Source organism: Lycium barbarum, chromosome 4 (genome assembly GCF_019175385.1).
Source record: "Lycium barbarum isolate Lr01 chromosome 4, ASM1917538v2, whole genome shotgun sequence".
Classification (NCBI taxonomy): domain Eukaryota; kingdom Viridiplantae; phylum Streptophyta; class Magnoliopsida; order Solanales; family Solanaceae; genus Lycium; species Lycium barbarum.
The window spans coordinates 127703432-127724840 of NC_083340.1; the positions used below are offsets into that span (position 1 = coordinate 127703432).

Sequence of the window (21409 nt, forward strand, 5' to 3'; positions counted from 1 at the left end):
GGTTTTAAGGAAAAGGGGAAAGGGAGGGAAAGAGAGGGGTAGGCCACGTTTGTTTGATTAAAGCGAATATGACCTTAATTAATTCTAATCCAACTGATTATTTCGATTATGGCCACAGTTGGCCTAATTAGCAAATTTTGAAATTAAATTGCATTAATGACTTTAATAAATTTGAACCAATGAAATCTGGTTATTTCAAATAAAGCCATTAAGAGACTGATTTTGCAAAAAATGACCCTAATTATTTTAAATCAGGAATTGATTAATTTAATTGTGCCCATAACAAAAAATAATTAAACAATTAAAAAATCAATTTGCAGTAATGATCACCTAATTGATTAATTAACCTAATTAAAACATTTATGAACTATTATGCATAATTTTGGCAATTTACACAATTATGCAAAATTAAAGATTAAAGGGTGAAATGATTAATTATTTAAATTACTCAAACTTCATGGATTAAATAAAGTATTTGCTAATTTTGATTTTCAACAATTTAAAAAATTAATTAAATGATTATTATTATTTTTAACAAAATACCCTTTTTTTTTTCTTTTTGATTAAGTCTAACAAGTATCTCACAAAATGTCATAAAAGGTACCAATTAATTTCTAAATAATTTGTGATGTCATGAAAAAACCTTTTACCAATTTAAAGGAGTAAAATATTGATCTGAACAATTATTTAAAAATCATTTAAACTCTTCAGGGTGTACAACTCATTTTATTTATTACCCCAAGGACTCTGAGTGATTAAAATAAATTACGGGAGGTAAAAAATTAGGTGTCAACAATAACAAATGATAATTTTAGAGAGATTTGACTGTACTAAACACGAGCAATTTTTATTCCATTTAATATAATTAATAAAATGATAATAGAATATTTTATTTAGGGTCTATTTGGAAAGCCACATGGTACTTGGAATGGGTGTAATTACTAGGGTAGTAATTACGCAGCCTAGTAATTACACCATGTTGTAATTACAACGACTTATTTGTTTGTCATCACGTAATTACAGTGTAATTACAAGCGTATGTAATTACACAGTTAGTTTAATTTAAAAATAAAATTTAATTATCAAAAATTAAAAAATAATATTTGAAAAATATGTGCCTTTATAAATAATATTAAATTATGTATTTAACAACCCATTATTTCTTGAAAATATGTTAATTAATAATCATATATTTGTAACTCATATTGTAAAAATTAATTGATATATTTTTTTAACAATATTTTAATTTTAATTAATTAAAAAAATTAAAAGCTGACTTTTTTGTGAGAACATCATTGGTTGGATGCTTGACAAAAAAAAAATATTTATAAATATAATGCCATAACATTATTCAAACATTTGACCAAAAAAAAAAAAACACTGTCAACTATAAGTGAAAAATAAACAGCTTGCAATATGAAATAAGAAGTCAATAGTACTAAAGCAAAGAAATTAAAATTGAAAATACAACGTAACTTCAAATCCAAAAATAAATTTTAATATAATACTATGTCAAATTCCTACATTACATAAGTAAGTTCCAACGTAACTTAAGTAAATATAATTTAAAAGAAAGAGAAAATATAAGTCTATAACCTCATTCACAACAAAATTCTACTTTAATAACATGACTCATTATATGCCGAGTTTGTTAATGACTCATTCTTTCATACTAAGAGGTGTAGTTTAAAAAATTAGAATAATCACACAGTTATGCTAAATGAATAAAACAAAAAAAGAGCAATGACATGAAATCACAAGAAGTAAACGTTGAGAATGAAATAAGTAATACAAAAATAAAAATATATTTTAAAAGTAAAAATAATTAAAAAGTAAAATATAAAAGAGGTTAAAATAATAGAAGTAAAAATAATAGAAGTAAAAATAAATTAAAAAGGAAAAGAAATTAAAATAAATCAAAAAAAGAGAGAAACTAAAAAGTATAATTACAGGGTGTAATTACATCAAATTCTCAACCCCCTTAGGAATTGAAGAGTGTAATTACACGCTTTCAATTATACTCAATTCTCACTTAACTAAGTAATTATTTAATCAAACAAACAGATAAAACTGTACAATTATATCCAATTCCAATTACCCAGTGGCTTTCCAAACAGGTCCTTAAAGTGACAATCCACACAAAACAACGGGCAAGAACCTCAACAAAATTGCGTTGAATTTTGGTAGCCTCATCAGGCATATGTTTTTTCAAAAACCCATCTAAAACCCTCCCGCTCTTTCACCTGTCTCTTCCGCCCAAATCCGACTAACACCCTTTTTCCCCAATCATTCCACAACTCCCAAAACACTAAACTTCCAAACTCAAAACTTCACAATCAATCCTCAATTAGCATACAAACAAACTAATATTACAATGAGGGAAGAAGAAATAGAGAGACTAAGAGGTGTTGTTCGTGATTGTGTGAGCAAACATTTATACTCTTCAGCTATATTCTTTGCTGATAAAGTTGCTGCAATTACTTCTGACCCAGCTGATATATACATGCAAGCACAAGCTTTATATCTTGGGAGACATTATCGCCGTGCTTTTCACCTTCTTAATGCGTCCCAAATTGTCCTTCGTGACCTAAGATTCCGATACCTCGCTGCTAAGTGCCTCGTATGCCCCTTTTTTTTAATTAATTTAATTCTATAGTTGCTGTTTGGTGAATTTATTTGTCTGTTTCAAGCTAATTGGGGTGTCATTTCGATGTCTAGTTGCCTCCATTTGGACCCATTTTTGTCCAAGTTCGTGTCTTTTTGCACTTGTATAAATAGGGTTATGTGTAATTTGGTACGATTTGTGTTTGGAGTAACAAACTACTTAATTCATTAGTTGCGATTTAGTGAATTGTTTTTCTATTCCAAGCTAATTGGGGTCTTGTTGATGTCTATTTGGACCCGTTTTGGTCCAAGATTGTGTCTTTTTGCACTTGTATGAATAGGGGTTCTAATGTGTAATTTAGTACTGTTCATGTTTAGGTGTTAATGGAGTAACAGGCTACTTACTCATAGTACTTTTACCCTTTTACATTAATGGTTTGTTTGGTATGAAGGAAAATGTTTTCTTGCAAAATGTTTTTCAGGAAAATAAGTGGGTTTCTTAGTTATTTTCTTGTGTTTGGTAAGTACGCAAAAAAATATTATCCAAGATCGTTTACATGTCATCTAACAAAACACTAAGAGGATGGTCATGGGGTTGGGGGGGGGGGTAGACAGTGGGGGGTGGGGAGGATGGTCATGGGGTTGGAGGGGTGGAGAGTGGGGATTGGTGGGGGGATGGAGAGTGTTGTGTGGTGGTGGGGGGGGGGGATGGTCAAGGGGTGGTGGGTGTTGGGTGGGTAGGAGGAAACAATGAACTTGGGAAGTAGGAATAGAAATTGCTATACATACAAACTATAATACAATGAGGGAAGAAGAAATAGAAAGACTAAGAGGTGTTGTTCGAGATTGTGTGAGCAAACATTTATATTCTTCAGCCATTTTCTTTGCTGATAAAGTACCCACAATTACTTCAGACCCAGCTGATATATACATGCAAGTGCAAGCACAAGCTTTGTATCTTGGGAGACATTATGAACGTGCTTTTCACCTTCTTATTGCTTCCCAAATCGTCCTTCGAGACCTAAGATTCAGATACCTCGCCGCCAAGTGCCTCGTATGATCCTTTTTCTACATTTACTAATTTTTCAGTTGCTATTTACTGAATCATTTCTCTATTTCGAGCTAATTGGGGACATATCGACGTCTATTTGCCTCCATTTAGACCTATTTTATTCCAAGATTGTGTCTTTTTGCATTGTATAAATAGGGTAATGTGGGATCTAATGTATAATTTGGTACTATTCTTGTTTAAGTGTTAATGGAGTAACAGGCTACTTACTCATTCTACTTTAATATTAAGGGTATGCTTGGTATGAAGGAAAATGTTTTCTTGGAAAACAAGTGGGTTTAGAATAATGTCCCAAAAGCATTTTATGTAATCTAGGAGAATACTATGGGATGGGGTGGGGAATGGGAGTTTTGGGGTGGAGGGGGTGGGATGAGGTTGGGGTCCGTCGGGGTGGGAGGAGACGATGAGCTTGGCAGGTCCCTTATGGAAGTTGTTTTCCTAGAGAAAATGTTTTCCAAATTATTTTGACCAACCGAACATGGGAAAATTGGAAAATCCATACCAAACACACCCTAAGTGGTGATTTAACGTGAGTACGCTTAGGCTCTAGTTTATCCAGATAACATGGATTATAGTTTTGGTATAGTAACAAAGTGGGGCTCAAAAACTACCCCAAAGAACTGTATGTTTCCCCTTATTTAAATAGGGTTGTTGGGGATTCAGCATGTTTAGTGATACTCCCTAGCTGTTAATTGAGTTAGACTGGCTACTTGTTGTGCTTTAACATCAGAAGTGGTGATTCAGCAAAGTAGCTTCAGCCTCTACCCTCTAGGTTGTCATATGATATGGAATTATGTGTGGTTGTGGTTTAGTTATTAGTAGTAAATGGAGCACAAACGCTACACAAAGAATTGTAGTTTAAGCTGTTATCGAGCAGTGCGTTGGACCCTATTATGTAAAACTTCATATGTTCCTAGATTGTTTGGGACTTGATTCAGATGTTAAATTTCAAGGGTTGCAATCATTTGTCAGATTGTTAAAATATTTAAGGGATTCGATCATATCTTGGTAAGGTCGATTGAAAATGTGAAAGCTTGATGAAACCCCGTGTTTTTAGCATCAACCACTTTGTCCCATCCCAAGTAATATTATGACTTTCACTCCCTATCTATACTATAACCTCGAGCCTCTTTCTTGTTTTTGTGCACCGGGCATTGATTGATGGGATAATAGGAGCATGCTGTGGAATCAAACCACAGTCTATTTCCTTATATGGCGAAAGTTGAGTGTGAAAATCTAGACTTGAAAGCATATGCTTGTTATAGGTGGTGATCCCGCCTCCCCTTTTCGCCTAATCCATCCGTTCACAGCTTCGCTACTCTATCGAGGATCGAGCTACCACACTCTTGAAACCTTGTAATTTCTCTTTTATTCAGTGAGAATATAAAGAAAACTAGCAATTCTAAGAAAAAAGATGAACTGAACAAGTGGGTGAGATTCCAGTCCTATTCTTCTTTGTTTGTCTGCGCTAACTTGAAGTGTTACAGTTGCCACAGCCACACTAACCAGCTGCATTTAACTCAACAACTTGGTAGCTGATAGTATGCCCAGCCTGACAAGCCTCACTAACCTTCTAATGTTATTGAAGTCCCGCTTGACACATGCGTAACCCATGAAACTACGTGCAAATAGGTTGAGCGCTTCAACGCGCTTGGGCGGTGCTTCAGTGCAAATACAAAGGTGTTAAAGGCGTGTGTCTCAGAGTCCAACTGTCTTAAATAGAGGGCACTAAACAATAAATATTTCACCTAATTCTAATTTTTAAAATGATTTATATAATTGTTATTTGTTTTTCTAGTTATTATACATTGATACTTGAACTACTACATATTCTGATCTTTATTTCTTAGAATCCCATGCTTTATTTGCGTGTTGCGCTTAAAGTCCAACAGACATTTGTGCTTCTTTTCGCTTTTTGCCTTCCATAATGGCTGCTTACATTGGTCAAGGTGCTACCATTTCTATGTAGGTTGCCAGCATTCCTCTTTCAGTTATCAACATGTCACGCTCCTACGTATGATTCTGATTTGGTTTTAATGTATAGTATCTGTCCCATAACTTAGGATCTTATTATGAATGTATCAGTTAACGGAGCCTCAATCCCTAAAGAATTGGGTCCATATTTCCACTACTAAATATGTCTCTCTCATGAATAATTAGGGGTTGTCCAAATTACGAGGTCATCATAATCTTGTACTTATCCAAACACTAACATACAAGTAATTAGCCAGACTAAACATTAAGCCCAGCAAGTTTCATCCTATTATGTTCTAAAATAATTTGCTTAAAGTTCCTTTTATAATTCTGTATTTTTAGGAAGAATTAAAGGAGTGGGATCAATGTCTTCTTATGCTGGGTGATGCTAAAGTGGATGAACATGGAAATATTACTGACACAAGGGAGTGCAACAGCATGTATTTAGACAAGGATGGTGAAGATCGTGAAATAAATGTAAGTTTCTCCATTCTCCCTGACCTAGTGGGGTTTTCCGGTGGAATCTGTTATGAATCCTTACCTTGCCACAGAATCAAAATGCTCTGTGTAAATTTTTGACAGATTTTATCAGCAATATGCTTTTTAAGGGGCAAGGCATATGAAGCTTTGGAGAATCGTGCTCAGGCTCGACTATGGTTAGTGATAGTTTGGATATAAGACTCTGATGTTCATGGACATAATTTTGGATTACAGATTTGGCTGGAATTTCTTGTGTGTAAGGGCATTAATAGGAGAGATTGTTCGGTGCTATGTTTTCTGTTTGGCTGGTAATCATGTTTTCAGACTAGTTATGAGGGAGAAGAAATGACAGAAAGTACAGAAAATGAGGCACAGTGACTTTCCACATTTAATTTAAATATGTCTTAGCAAAGAAAATAAGCAAAGAATGAATAAATTTAAAAGTGGTAGTTGGGATACTTGGGGTAAAAGTGGTTTCAGTAGTATTTAAACTCCTTACATCCGATTTCTGGTAGTTTCTTAAACTCAAAAGAAGAGTAACATTCAGAAAGAGCAAATTATTCAATGAATGATATCGAAGTAGTTAACTCTTGACTAGTACCAGTTTCAAAAAAAAAAAAAAAAGTAGTTAACTTTTGACTATTTCCTATCTTACGGATGAACCTTTTGTTTATGGACCCCATGCTTTCCCTCTGTTCTCTTCTTTCATTTGTTGTTTATTACTACAATAAAGAAGTTATCGGTTCCCTTTAATGTAACTGTAGGAACAAATTATCCTCTTGTCTTTTTTCTTGTGTTCAGCTTCTCTGATCGTCAGCAATCCCATCTTCTAACCTCTCAGTTCCTTACTTTCTTGTGCATTGAATTAGGTTAGAAAATGAATCTTGAAGTTCCTATTTGATCAGGAATGAAAGAGATGTATTCTGTCTCAAGTTAAACTGTATTGCAAGAGATATCATTGGATCTGAAGTTAAGGAATGACAGTTCCATCATGTGCTGGGCTGTCTTTCCTTATTTCTTAATATTGGTCTAGTGGTTGCATATTCGTTTATATCATTGGGAGGAGCTGACTTGTTATAACTCCATGACACTTGTAGGTATAAAGCTGCTATCAAGGCTGATCCTTTGTGTTATGAGGTATGTAAGTTTTGCTGTAGCAGTCTTGCTTCTGTAGTTTATGGAAGTGTATGTTTCTTGGTTTCTTGTTTAGTTTTCCCCCCTCCTTTTGGGATGTTAGGGGGGGGATAAATCCTGGCAATTACTGTATTAGAAGCCAGTTATACGGTAAAACTCTAGAAGATACTTAGTTATCTTATGTTCATGTTTTTCCCATGATAGAAGCCTCATAGTATGCTTTCAATTTTCAATTCCATGACAATTTTACGAAATTCATCTATGCTCATTTACTCATTTTCAGGCATTGGAATGTCTGATAGAGAATCACATGCTCACTTGTGATGAAGGTGAGTGCCTTTGCTGGTCAAAGTGGACCTCCTTGGAACTCTGAAATTGTACAAGCTAGTTTATAGAATCAAAATGTCTTAAAGCAATGCAAGTACTTTTGGAGACTAAGTTGATTGTACTCCAAAAATCCTTGGTGTGTGTTTTTAAAAGTAAGAAACATTCTCTTTTCTATTATTGTTCATTGTTCAGTGCTGTTAAAGGCTGTGCAGTGGCAGTTGGCTGCTCACCGTTGCTTAGGGAGCATCTATGTAGGCAGCAAGACTAAGGGATCCTCCTCATCGCCTATAAGCACGATCTTCTAGGGGGTGGAACTAAACAATATATATAACTGGAGAAGTTCTAGTTGAAAAATAGAAGAAGGCAAAGTGATACACTAATTGATAAAGAAACGTAATAAAAAATATGTACGTCATTAGAAATAGTAAGTTAGAACTTTAGTATGGAAGTAGCCACTAAACCTAAATTGGAAAATTAAATTGTCTCTTAGCATTGGAATCAGAAATTTTGAATTGTTTTGAAACAATTGATATGATTTATATTCCACTTAACTGTAGCTTCTTAAATTCCTTTGTCCTATAAGTATTATTCGTGTTAAAGTTATTCTTTAGATCACATTTATATTTCTCATTTATTTCCTTTTGCACCTTTATTTACTAAGGCCTGTGCTTTAGTTGTGTTTTGCACTTAAAACCTTGATGCATTGTGGTGTTTTTAATGCTTTTGCCTTTTATAATGCTATTTATTGTTGGTATTATTATTGAAAACTGCTAAATTTTTTAGATCATGGTATTATTGTGTTAATGTAATCTTTGTTGAAGGCATTATTATGAAAAATTGACAAATCCAATCGCTAGTGAAATTTCAGAGAGAAACCTGCTCTCATGTTTGCAATTTGGTCCTGAAGATGGGTGGCTTTCTTCATTCTATTCGTGTCTGATAAAGAAGGTAATTACGTGTTATAAGACTACTTTGTATTCCATATGACCTTCCTTGTGGATCATAAACACTTAAAATTTTGTGTTTCACTCAATTGAAAAACAGAATATTGAATTTGGTACTTTATGTTTTTTGGTAAATAGACAGAAATAGCTCTACTTGAATTTTTACTGAAATGTTGAAATGTTTTATCATTTGCATAGAATAATTTTGATTTTATGTTTGCGTATCCATTTATTCTTTGATGGAATAATTTTTTCTTTTCCGTGCTTCCCAGTATGATAAAGAAAATGTGGTGGAAGCCAAATTTAGAGAGCTGGAACAGAGTGGTGGACCTAATACAAAGCCGTCGGACAAATCTGTTTTGTGTACGCTTAAAGCCAACACTGATCTTTTGGCCTGCAAAGCCGAGTACTATCATCAATGTGGTGAATATCAGAAATGCTTTGAACTAACATCTGAGTAAGTTGGTGACCCACCAGAAAGGAAATTATGTCCTTCTTTGCTTTTGCTTGATCTTTATGCTACACTGAGCACATGTATTTTGGTACCTTGTTTACGTCACTGCTTGAAATTTGGTGACTGTTTCATTTTCCTCTTATCCTTTGGTACATGATAAAATACAGATTGCTTGAAAAGGATCCATTCCACCTCAAGTGTACCCTGGTGCACTTAGCAGCAGCAATGGAGTTGGGACATTCCAATGAGCTGTATCTTATGGCTTGCAATTTAGTGAAGGATTATCCTCAAAAGTGAGTAAGCTTGAGTTTGGTCTTGGAGTTTTGAAAAATATATTGCTGCGTCTTCGTTCACAAGGCCTACTGCATGAAGATTTCTTCGCTGAATAAGCTTAACGTACAACAAATTCTTATTAATCAAGAAAATTATGATTCTACTCAGCTTTTGCTGGAAGTTGAGTTCCTTTCAAGATCAATAGAGTTAAGAGTGTTATTCATGCTGTTAGCGGAAACGTAAAAGAAAGAACACAAGATTTAACGTGGTTCGGATCAAAATGATCCTAGGTCCACCAGAGAACAGTTGCCTTTATATTATTAACAAAGAAAGGGGAGAGATCCCAATAGCACTCTGACTATCATATCTAAGGGTTGATTCCTGCTGAACCAAACTCAATTCCGCCACCAAATCTTTCAACCTAATAGCTTCTTTCACCGCCTCCGCTGCTGCCATGTATTCTGCTTCTGTCGTAGACAAAGTGACAATCGACTGCAGAGTCGATTTCCAACTAACGGCGCTGCCAGCAAGAGTAAAGATGTATCCAGTTGTGGACCTCTTTCTGTCAAGATCCCCTGCATAGTCAGAATCCACATAACCGAGAATTGAAATACCTCCACCACCTTTTTGAAAGGTCAGACCAACATCAGAAGCTCCCTTGAGATATCTCAATATCCACTTGACAGCTTCCCAATGCCTCTTTCCTGGGTTGGACATGTATCTGCCTACCACACTTACAGATTGAGCAATATCTGGACGTGTGCATACCATAGCATACATAATGCTACCAACTGCCCTGGCATAAGGAACCTTTGACATATGCTCCACCTCATCCTCGGACTGAGGCATTTGTAAATCTGAAAGCTTAAAATGAGGAGCTAACGATGTACTTACAGGCTTGCACGTATGCATATTGAATCTTTCGAGAACCCTTTCAATGTACCTCTTCTGAGAAAGATGTACAACACTGTCTTCTCTTGAAATCTCCTCACTAAGGATTTTCTTTGCAGCTCCCAAATCCTTCATGTCAAATTCCTTACTCAACAGTTTCTTCAAAGCATTTATCTCTGTAATGTTGTTAGCAACAATAAGCATATCATCAACATACAACAGTAAATAAATCATTAAGTTACCAGACATCTTCTTGTGATACACACAACTATCAAATGCACTCCTTGAGAATTCATGTGTAGTCATGAATGCATCAAACCTCTTGTACCACTGTCTAGGGGATTGCTTCAAACCATACAAAGACTTCTTCAGTTGGTATACATGATCTTCTTTTCCCTCAGCTAGGAAACCTTCAGGCTAATCCATATAGATTGTCTTTTCTAGATCATCATGTAAGAAAGCAGTTTTGACATCAAGCTGTTGAAGCTCTAAGTCAAATTGTGCAACCAATGCTAGTAGCACGCGAATTGAGCTATGCTTCACGACTGGAGAGAAAATCTCATTGTAGTCAATTCCCTCCTTCCGACTAAAACCCTTTGCAACCAATCTCACCTTGAACCTGACATTTTCCACTTCAGGAATTCCCTCTTTATTTCTGTAGACCCATTTGTATCCAACTGTCCTCTTCCCCTTTTGCCTTTTCACCAAGACCCATGTCTGATTCTTGTGAAGAGACTCCATCTCTTCAGTCATGATTAACCGCCATTTCGCAGCATCCTTGCAAGAAGTTGCTTCGACATACGAGGAGGGCTCCAGATCCCTAATCTCTCTTCTGCAGCTACGAACGCATATGCAATCAGGTTTGCTTGATCTATAAGGCGTTCCGCTCTTCGTATTTGCCTCTTCTCCCTTCCCTTCGCAATTGTGTATGGTTCATTGACAGCAAGTTCTTCAAGATCTACATCATTTGACTCATCTTTAACCTGAGTCTCTTGATCCTTTTCCTTGGTAAGCTCCACCGGAAGCTCGTTGTTTTCGTTTCCTAAAAACTCCACGGAAACTTTACTGGGATCTAGTATAGAGGAATTATCAAAGGTGACATCTCTACTACTTATAAATTTGAGTAAAGACAAACACCAAAGTTTGTACCCTTTTACTACATCCACGTACCTTACGAATATGGCCTTCTTAGCCCTTGGTTCAAGCTTTCCTTCATTAGAATGATAATACGGTGGGCACCCAAATACTCGTAAGTATGAATAGTTAGAGGGTTCACCTGACCGTACCTCATTCGGAGTCTTAAAGTCAATCACCGATGCTGGAGATCGATTGACAATATGAGCAGCAGTGTGAACTGCTTCAGCCCAAAATATTTTAGACGTTTTGGCTTGTAGGAGCATACAACGAGCCTTTTCCAGAAGAGTTCTGTTCATTCTCTCAGCAACTCTATTCTGCTGTGGGGTGTGCCTGACAGTCCTATGTCTTGAGATCCCATGAACCTTGCAGAAATCATTAAACTCTTCGCTGCAAAACTCCAAGCCATTGTCTGTACTAAGATATTTGATTTTTTGCTCCAATTGATTCTCAACCAAAATCTTCCACTCTTTAAATGCTTCAAAAGCATCACTTTTTGCCTTAAAAAAAGGCACCCAAACCTTTCGTGAGAAATCATCAGTAAAAGTGAGAAGATACTTCTTTCCGCCCTTTGATGGAATTTTAGACGGACCCCATAAATCTGAATGGATGTAGTCTAGCACCCCTCCTGTCTTGAGCTTCCCAGTGCTGAAGCTGACCTTCTGCTTCCCTAGAACGCAGTGCTCACAAAATTCGAGTGTGCTAATCTTCTCACTTTTCAAAAGGTTACGGTTGCTCAACATCTCCAGTCCATGTGCGCTCATATGACCCATCTCATGTCCCATAATCTTGCCTTGTCATCATTAGATAACTGCATTGTAGATGCATTTGCAGAGCCAACAATGGTGCTTCCTGCCAATGTGTAAAGGCCATCCTCCAGCTTGCCTTTCAGCATGACTAAGAGCCTGTTTGGATGGGCTTATGCCTATAAGCTGCAAACAACTTATAAGCTAAAAAAAATAAGTTGGGTAGTCTAACTTATTTTTTTTGGCTTATAAGCTGAAAACAGCTTATAAGCTGCTTTAGATAAGCTAAGTCAAATGGGCCTAATTATTTTTTTGAGCTTATTTTAAGCACAAAATGACTTTAACCTGGCCAGCCAAACACTCAAAAAAGCTGAAAACAGCTTATAAGCAACTTATAAGCCAATCCAAACGGGCTCTAAAGAACCTTTAGTCACCTTCATAGTTCCTCCTTCGCTCATGTATTTGTAGCCTTGTTCATCCAGAGTACCTAGGGAGATCAAATTCTTCTTCAGATCAGGAACATGACGGACTTGTGTAATAGTCCTCACAGTTCCATCATGGCAGCGAACCCGAACAGAGCCAATGCCAACTATTGCACAAGTTGCATTATTGCTCATTACTATGGTTCCTCCACTTTTCTCATAACTGCTAAACCAGTCTCTTCGGAACGTCATATGCAGAGTACAAGCAGAGTCTTAACACCCATTTGTTTCCATAACTTTCATTATTGCATGATGTTGTAAGTACATATTCATTATCAGAATCATGTACCTGCTCAACTGTGGATGCACTCGCCTTTTACTTGGACTTTGACGTTGGGCAATCCTGTTCAAAGTGTCCCTTCTTGCTGCATCCCCAACAATCTGCATTCTTCTTGTTCACACGAGACTTTGATCCGTGCTTTGATTTTCTCGTTCCCTGTTGGCTAGTCCGGCCTCTCATAAAGTGCCCACTTGTCTGATCATCTCTGTCTCCTTCGAAATGCCTCCTCACATCACTAGAGTTAAGTGCTTGTAGCAGAGCACATGCAAATGTCTCCTCGTCCTTTTTAATGCCGGCAATCTGTAAGTCCATGACAAGTTTATTGAACGCGTCTAAATGATCTTGTAACGAAGTACCTGACCCCATCTTAAATGTGTGAAGGCGCCGTTGTAACAACATCCTTGTTGTCACTGATCGGTCCTGATAAAGCCCTTGTAGCTTGTCCCATAACTGCTTGGCCGTCTCTTCGGTACTTGTACTCATTTCACAAAGTACGTTAGGTGCAAGGGACAATTGGATCACACTCAATGCATCCCTTTCAATCTTCTTCTTGTCGGAAGCCGATATACCATCGGGATACTTTCCGTCAATAGCATGGATTGAACCTTCCCTCCACAGTAACGCCATCATCTGGATCTTCCAGATGTTGAAGTTGTTGCGTCCACTAAATCTATCGATTTCAAACTTCATGGAACTCATCTTTTCTTGTTCCTCCTCCTTGGATCTTCAAAGAGTTCTAACGCTCTGATACCAATTGTTAGCGGAAATGTAAAAAAAAAAAAAACACAAGATTTAACGTGGTTCGGATCAAAATGATCCTACGTCCACCAGAGAACAGTTGCCTTTATATTATTAGCAAAGAAATGGGAGAGATCCCAATTACACCTAAGAGAATTGCTCTCTCTACTCACTACAATGGATTTATGAATTTTTCGAATGATGAACAAAGAAGAATTGCCTATTCTTTTATAGGCAAACAATGACTTGGGCTCCAAGTGTGCTACATGGGCATTTCAATTATCCTCCACATCTTAGCATCCTTTGGCTCCAAGCAATGTATTCTTTAGCTCTAAGTATTCTTTGGCTCCAAGTAATTGAGCATTTTTTGGCTCCAAGTAATAGAAAGTCATCCAACTAAAATTGGCACATGAGTTTTCTATCACATAACAAAAATCAACTCTTTCACATGCAAAGATCTCTTTTCGTGGTGACATTTAACCTATATGCTATTCAATAGAAATGGAAACAATCAAGAGATGGTGGGGGCTCGAGTTGGGAGTTCAAATAAATTTGCTATTCCTATATGTCAATCAAGTGATACTTTGACAGTTTAGAACTAATCGAACAGCACTTGTTTTTCTCATGTAAAATATTCAACATGATGTATTCAATAGAATGGTAAAAGAAACCATAGCTGAGTTGAGGAATAGCCGAATAGGAAAGTAAAACCAAATAATGACAGCATGATATACCCTGCTTCAGCAGCTTGCCCACTCTAGACCCACACCCAACCTTAGAATCTATTCCAGTTGATGTGAAATCTGCAAACCCAGCCTTTTTATGGTACAGTCTTTCGGTATTACGACTTTGCCTAGCGAAATTATACCAATTCAGTGCTAACACTTCACCCAAATGATCCACACTTTGAAAAAGCATCTTCAGCTTAAGCACTGTAACTAATGCAAATCTTTAAACTGATAATAACTGCATATATGATTTCATTCTTCAGTAAAAGGTATAACAATTATGTTACCTTCTCCAAAAAAAAAAAAAAACAAAAAAAAAACACTGATTTCTGTCTACCCGCAAGGGTGGCTCAGATGGTTGAGCATGAGGCTTTCATGATGGAGGTCTCAGGTTCGAAACCCCCCGCCTACGACAGCAGGGGATTTGCCTTTTGGGTCGAGCTCGTCGCACAGGGCTTGCCTAGTGCGGGTTATCTGTCCTGTGTGGTTTGCGAGCTATTGCACAGGAGCTGGGTTTACCCTGTGCGCACCCGAAGGGTAGCGGCTGCGGGTTCCCATGTCATAAAAAAAAAAACTGAGTTCTGTCTATTTTCCAGCATGCCACTATTAACCAGTCAATTTGTGGAATCAAGAGAAAATCTAGACAATTCAATTTGAAAGATTGGCAAACTATTCAAACTTAAGCATGTCAAGAGTTGAAATATTAGCTCAAGTTTTGACTTTCATGTCAATCATTTTTCGGTCTTTTTTCCAGAACAGTGGTGTTCGAGCCAGCTTGCATGTAGGTCTATATTCCAGTGGATACTGCTATCTTCCACCGGCAAAAATACCAGTGTCACTTGAGTAGACAACTATCAGATAGGAATCTCCACTGCTAGGTGTCAGTTTGTAGATAACAACTCATAGTCTGAAATGTGTGCAGTATTGAATTTCTGTATTGCATCATTTACAAGAATGGACTAGTCTATTGGTGGATAGATTAGTATAAGATGGCCTTGGAGAGATGGCGTTACCGTTTGTTTGGAGTGATGAAAAGTTTTATTCATTTTCTATGTCAATAATTTGTGGTGAAAATTGCTATTATATCATTAACTACCATTTTATTTTATGTTCTAGAACCTGTTCTGAATCTAATTGGCTCATTAGACCATGCTGTTTATTCAGGGCTCTGTCATGGTTCGCTGTCGGTTGCTACTACTATTGTATCAAGAAATATGACCAAGCACGCCGCTATTTTAGGTACAAATATTTATGTCATCTTGTCGTGAAGAAGAGGGTTTGCAATTCTATCCCTCTTTCTCTCTTGTGGAGCTTCTTTTGTTTCATGACAATATTTCTGGTCAAACATTTTCTTCAAGGTTTGGAGATGGGGTTTGTTTTTCTGCTCTCGTTGTCTTATGCAACTCTTTTGGTACATGAGACAATAGTTTTAGTGAAAACACGTCGACGTAAGAATCTGAGTGGTGGGTAGTGATATTAAAAGTGATTATTCTAATGCTTAAATTAATGATGCGATGGGAAGCAAGGGGGTCCTCACTTTGCGTGGGTGAAGCAAAATGACTTTGAGGAATCATGTGCGTTGAATGAAAGGCGAAAAAAATTGAACGGAGAAGCGGTCATTTCTTTGAATTTGTCTTTAAAGGTGTTAAAAAGAAAAAAGGAGAACAAAATAGTGCCATTTGCTATCTGAATACTAGGACACTCTCCAGATACATTACATTGCCATCTTCATTTGTTAGTCCAATTCTTTCTTATTGTGTTTCTTCTTTAGGATGACCTATTGATCTATTCATCTTTTTACTAAGTTGCGCGGACTCTTCATTTTTGATGCCGAACCCGTCTCGAATGGAGACTGGGACGGGTGCCGCGATACGTCTCGGATTCTGTCAACCAACTTTGGATACTTTGACTGGAGTCCATGGACAAATTTGGGGGAAAAATTGAGATTTTGATTTCTCAAAATAAAAGATAAAACCGATTTAAGACATGGGAAATGGCATGCCCATGTTGGAGAATGAAAGATTGAATTAGGTGATAACATGTAAGTTTTCGTAGAAAATCTCTCAAAATTTAGAATATCTTTATAGCTCTATTTTTATAATTTTGAATTTTCTTAGCCGAATCTTCCCTCCTTAATAGTTGAGATTTTTTTCTGTGGATATCAGTTTTCTGGAAGCTACATTCTACCAAAAGTTTGACTGAATCACATATGAAATTCTTCTAAGATTTTCAGGATCTCTGATTTCCCCTGGTAAATAAAATATATTCTTTGGGTGGTGATTTTGTACTTAACTGCTCCGTCACTGAAGCGAGGACTGGTCCTTTTTCCATTGAGGATATAAAATGATATGATTTCCTGAATGAATTACTCTTATTAATTTACTTTTACCTGATAAAATGGATAACCTTAGCAGTTGTGCAAGTGCTTAAGCTTTGAGAGTTAAGTGCTATCTCATATTTCTGGTTCTTTGGATATTCTAATGTAGCTTACAAATAAGTCATCCACATTCAGTTGTCAAAGGTCTTATTTTGTATTCTGAATTTTTACATTTGGCAGTAAGGCAACAAGCTTAGATGGAACATTTGCTTCAGCTTGGATAGGATATGGAAATGCTTATGCAGCTCAAGAAGAAGGAGACCAGGCAATGTCAGCTTACCGCACTGCTGCTAGATTATTTCCTGGGTAAATACTATTTTTGCTTGATAATTTTGTCTTCTCGTACTTGTGAGGGACCTACCATGTTCAAATTTCTGATAGACTTCAACCTCTATTTGTGCTAATTCTTTCATCCATACTAAATTGGAGTAATACTTTTCTACCGATTCTAATATCCAACTGGACTATTCTTCCAATTCATGGGTATTTTGTCCCTTTGCAACTTAGAGCTGACACAAAAATGTAGCAACAACGTATCTTTTCGAAACAATAAACTCTAATTTGACCAGTATGTAGTATTTAACACTGTTTTGCATAGTGATTTCTAAAATTGGAACCAAACAGTGACTGCCATTTAGAAGACACTTCTAATTCTATGAAATTGGATTAAAAATGAAGTTCAGCATGTCAACAAATATTTTAATGGAGCCAGTGCTGCCAGAGCATAGTTACTGAAGATTAGTGAAAATATATACATCTGACTTGCTTCTTGAGTGTGCTCAACAGTCAATGTTCCAGCTGTAAACCCAGCTGGCTATATTCATCACGACGTATTTTCATGAGCTGCGAGCCTGCGACCAACACCTGAAGAGCTAGTATCCATTTCCGTTCACATTGGTCACCATTCCTAACACAACGTTCAAAATTGAACCATATCATATATGTTATCATTAGATAATCGATGTAGCCCCCTCGCGATTGCGGCTTGCACCAGATCTGGGCACCAGATTTCAGCCACTGCTGTCAAGCTGCAAATTTGTCTGATATGACCCCGAGCCTCTCGGGTCCCAACTCGAACCATGCCAACAAGTCCCAAACCACAGTACCAACCTATACTACAAATACTCAAACAAAGGGGCCAGGTTGCATGAATTAAGCCCAATTCCTGAAAGAAATTTAAAAAAAAATGAACTCAAAATAAAGATGGATTTTATATGATGGAGATAATTTTGTACTTTGGCCCACCAGAGTAACTTCTTATCTTGGCAGTCCCTCTTATTACTTATAGGGTATACTTTTTCCTTGACAGGTTGAATCCTTAATTTTCTTATTCCAGGTACCATTTGCCTACTTTGTACATCGGAATGGAATACATGCGAACTCACAGCTTTAAACTGGCTGAGCAGGTGACTATACATAGTCTGTGGCTTCCAATGTTCAATTCTCGGTCATGCTTTAGTTGTGAGAAAAATATTCTGCTTCTCTGAGTCTGCATAAGTATGCGTGGTGGTTATTCACCCTGAAGTCATTTGACATTTGATCGTCTGGAGTTCTCCCAAATAACAGTGCTGATAATGTTTCCCTTTAGTTTTTTATGCAGGCAGAGTCAATATGCCCCTCAGATCCACTTGTATATAATGAACTTGGAGTTGTTGCTTATCATATGAAGGAGTAAGGATTTTTACTCTAGTGAAATTTGCGGCATTTTTCTTTAATTGCATAACTAAACTTTTTTGAAAAGCTGCATGACATTTTTCTCATTTATCCTCTAGAAGTGATAAAACATGTATTTTCTGTGTTAACCTCGAACAGTTCACGCTTTGGAAATTATGGGTATATTGTTCTGAAGTCTTGTTCAACCGAGTATACTTGAGTATCTTTCCCCGTATATCTGTTTATCTTTCTCTTGTTATATCCTTATCCCTTTTACCAACATTTTATTTGTATCTCTCTTCTAACTCTTTCAGGTATAAGAAAGCAGTACGATGGTTTGAGAAAACATTGGCTCACATTCCATCTTCCTTAAGTGAGATGTGGGAATCAACTGTAATCAATCTTGCTCATGCTCTCAGAAAACTAAAGTAAGTGACTTATGCTACGATTAGTTCTGTATGTACAGCTTATAGTTTGGTGGCCATTTGTTATCCTTCTCGTTAGATCTAAAAATAACATAGATAACTAGGTTACATGTCGTCAGGATTGCTATCACAGTATTCTTGGATGAGGTTTATATTTCTACAAGTTCTTCAAAAATTTAAGAAGACTTATCAACATATTTGTTTCGGTTAATGTGCTAATGACTTCACCAGCCGGAGAAAGCTGAGCAACTTCACCAGCAATGTGATTACTACTATTGTTGCTTTGAAAACCATGCAATGGAGTGTTATCATATGGAAGATATTGAGAGAACTCTTTAGTTCCTTAGATCATTGACTATGTGGCCATCCTTTTGGGAATTAAAATATGAAGACTTGAATTAAACAGCTGCCCTCTCAATTGCTTAAACTAAAAATAGTCGGATATATAGTATACGTATAATCCATGTATAACTATGTATAATCAGTGTACAATCTATATATACCGGCTAGGAAAAGTAAACAGTCAATTCGGCCGGCTGTTTGTGTAAAGTTTCCATCAATATTAGGGACGTCAAATTGCCCAGCAAAGCAGATTGTATTGCCTGAAGGGTAAGCAGAGGCGGATGGAGCCCTTATTTAATTGGTTCAACTGAAACCAATATTTTGACACAGAAAATCGATATAGATATATGTGAATAAAATTTTAACGCATATGAACCTTTGAACCCATAATTTTTAGAAGTACAGTGAGTTCAGTGTTAAGAACTTTAAAAGCTAAACCCAACAATTTAAATCTTGGATTCACCTTTGAAGGTAAGTCGGTAAACATTTTAGCTGTGGGTAACATTAAGCAAAACCTTCTTTCAGGAGGTACAATGAGGCAATTGAAAATTACGAGAGAGCCCTTGCATTGTCTACGAGAAGTCTAAGTACTTATGCTGGTCTTGCATACACTTATCACCTCCAGGTAATAAATCTCTGAAAAAGAAACTTCTCTGATTGAATATGATGTCCTTGTTCGCGATGTATATATTTAAAAAACATGGCTTTGATTTGTTGCTCTTTGCTATTGTGCAGAACAATTACACAGCAGCTATTACATACTACCACAAGGTGGGTTTTCGGACTCAAAATAGTCTCTTATGTATGCATTTAACATTTTCGAGTGTAGGTTAAAATGGTCTCTTAAGTATGCACTTAACATTTTGGTCCTTTACGTTTTCCAGAAGTTAAACATCTTTAGCCTTCATCAAATATTTACCCAACTATCTGTTAGATTTGACGGGAACTTTGAAAAGGGGAAATTAGCACGAACTCACATTTAGATGTACAACTTTTGTAGTTTTTGCTTTTTAAAATTTATTTTTAGAGTCTGGTGCAATTTTTTGAGGTGTAATTTCTGTTTTTTTTTTTTAAATATCTTTTTACTTTCTAGTGTAACTTTATGTGTGTTGCATAGTTTAGGATTTGATGAGACTTTGTTGGTGTTTATAGTTAAGCCTTTTTTTTGCATTGTTCCCGTCAAATCTTACATACAAAGTTTGGTAGGAGACTAAAAGTGTTTACTTTCGAAAAACTTAAAGGACCAAAATTGTTAAGTGCATACTTAAGGGATTTGTTTTGAACCTACATTCAAACATAAGGGACCATTTTTGTCATTTTCTCTTAAAAATAAGATATGGTTTTAAGCCAAAAGATCCATTTTAGTCAAATATGAAGGAAAATCCTGACATGGAAAATGTTGATATTTGGTCTGATAGTTTTACATGGAGTTTTGCACAAATCCATATTCAGTCTGCTGTTCCATTTTCCAAACAGGCTTTGTGGTTCAAACCAGATGATCAGTTCTGCACAGAAATGTTAACTTTAGCTCTTGCTGATGAAAGCCGCCATGGAATTGACCCGTTAGTTGGATCTCGTTCCGGTGGTCTATTTGTCTAATGTGGAACCCGAGGAAGAGAATTTTCTGGTAATGTTATTAATTTATGATTTTTTATGATGATCAAAAGGTTAGGAAAAAAATCTACAAGATATACTTTTATCTTGTTGTATCATAGACGAGTAGGAGCAGTAGAAGTTTGTATCTGCAGCTAGTTGTAGCAGTTGAAACCTGTATAATGACTGTACCAGGTATCACGATTTTTTTATACACAATATGATGCATTATTTTTTATTTTTATTTTTTATCTTCCATTCTTGGTAAAATAGCTGAATAGACAACATGTAATTGCATGAGATTTTGTTCTCGACCCCTCAACTTCACGAGGTTTCATTTAGGCACATATACATGTTAAAAGATGGTTTTTTGAACCTGTCGTTGATCAAGCTTATGTGCCATTGATTTAATTGAGTTGGACTAAGTGCGGTAGGTACGAGTGAAAAGGGTTTGCTTCAAAATAATAAAACTTGTGGTTCTAACTTCTCCATTGGAGTGGAAGTGGACACTACAACAACTGAATCTTGGGACAGTAAAGTTTCGTTCTATGTTCTAAATTGCAATGACCAAAGTGGAAAATAACTTGATAATTTTGGCATGACCGTAATAACACAGGGTTATCTTGTGATCATGCAAATTGGGAAGAAATCAGTTTGCCCTTCCCATCAACAAGACTAGCAGCACCAAAGTTTCCAATTTTCTCATTGATTTATGACCCACGATTGATGCCTGTGAATCAATGGTGAATCAGATTCAGAGA

General features: G+C 36.4%; 1 protein-coding gene across 3 annotated transcripts; it reads left to right on the forward strand.

Annotated features, from left to right (window-relative positions):
- The first annotated feature begins 2144 nt into the window (after positions 1-2144).
- LOC132636413 (anaphase-promoting complex subunit 6) lies at positions 2145-20892 on the forward strand. Of its 3 annotated transcripts, none has more exons than XM_060353270.1 (16): positions 2145-2620; positions 5990-6124; positions 6230-6303; positions 7225-7264; positions 7545-7590; positions 8457-8536; positions 8805-8989; positions 9154-9279; positions 15405-15497; positions 16816-16941; positions 17972-18041; positions 18224-18306; positions 18603-18716; positions 19581-19680; positions 19791-19826; positions 20532-20892. In XM_060353270.1, exons 1-16 carry the CDS (start codon positions 2375-2377, stop codon positions 20652-20654), a joined length of 1677 nt encoding a protein of 558 aa, XP_060209253.1. In that variant the 5' UTR covers positions 2145-2374; the 3' UTR covers positions 20655-20892. The 3 variants fall into 3 exon arrangements, with proteins under 3 accessions (XP_060209253.1, XP_060209255.1, XP_060209254.1); XM_060353271.1 differs by having other exon boundaries at positions 2147-2620; positions 15423-15497; XM_060353272.1 differs by lacking the exon at positions 9154-9279 and having other exon boundaries at positions 15423-15497.
- The last annotated feature ends 517 nt before the right edge of the window (positions 20893-21409 follow it).

Excerpts from the sequence above, each read along its gene's own strand:
- LOC132636413 (XM_060353270.1), top strand. The coding sequence starts at position 2,375 with ATGAGGGAAGAAGAAATAGAGAGACTAAGAGGTGTTGTTCGTGATTGT. Across the intron at positions 2,621-5,989 it reads ACCTCGCTGCTAAGTGCCTC|GAAGAATTAAAGGAGTGGGA; the intron begins GTATGCCCCTTT and ends CTGTATTTTTAG. Across the intron at positions 19,827-20,531 it reads CTATTACATACTACCACAAG|GCTTTGTGGTTCAAACCAGA; the intron begins GTGGGTTTTCGG and ends TTTTCCAAACAG.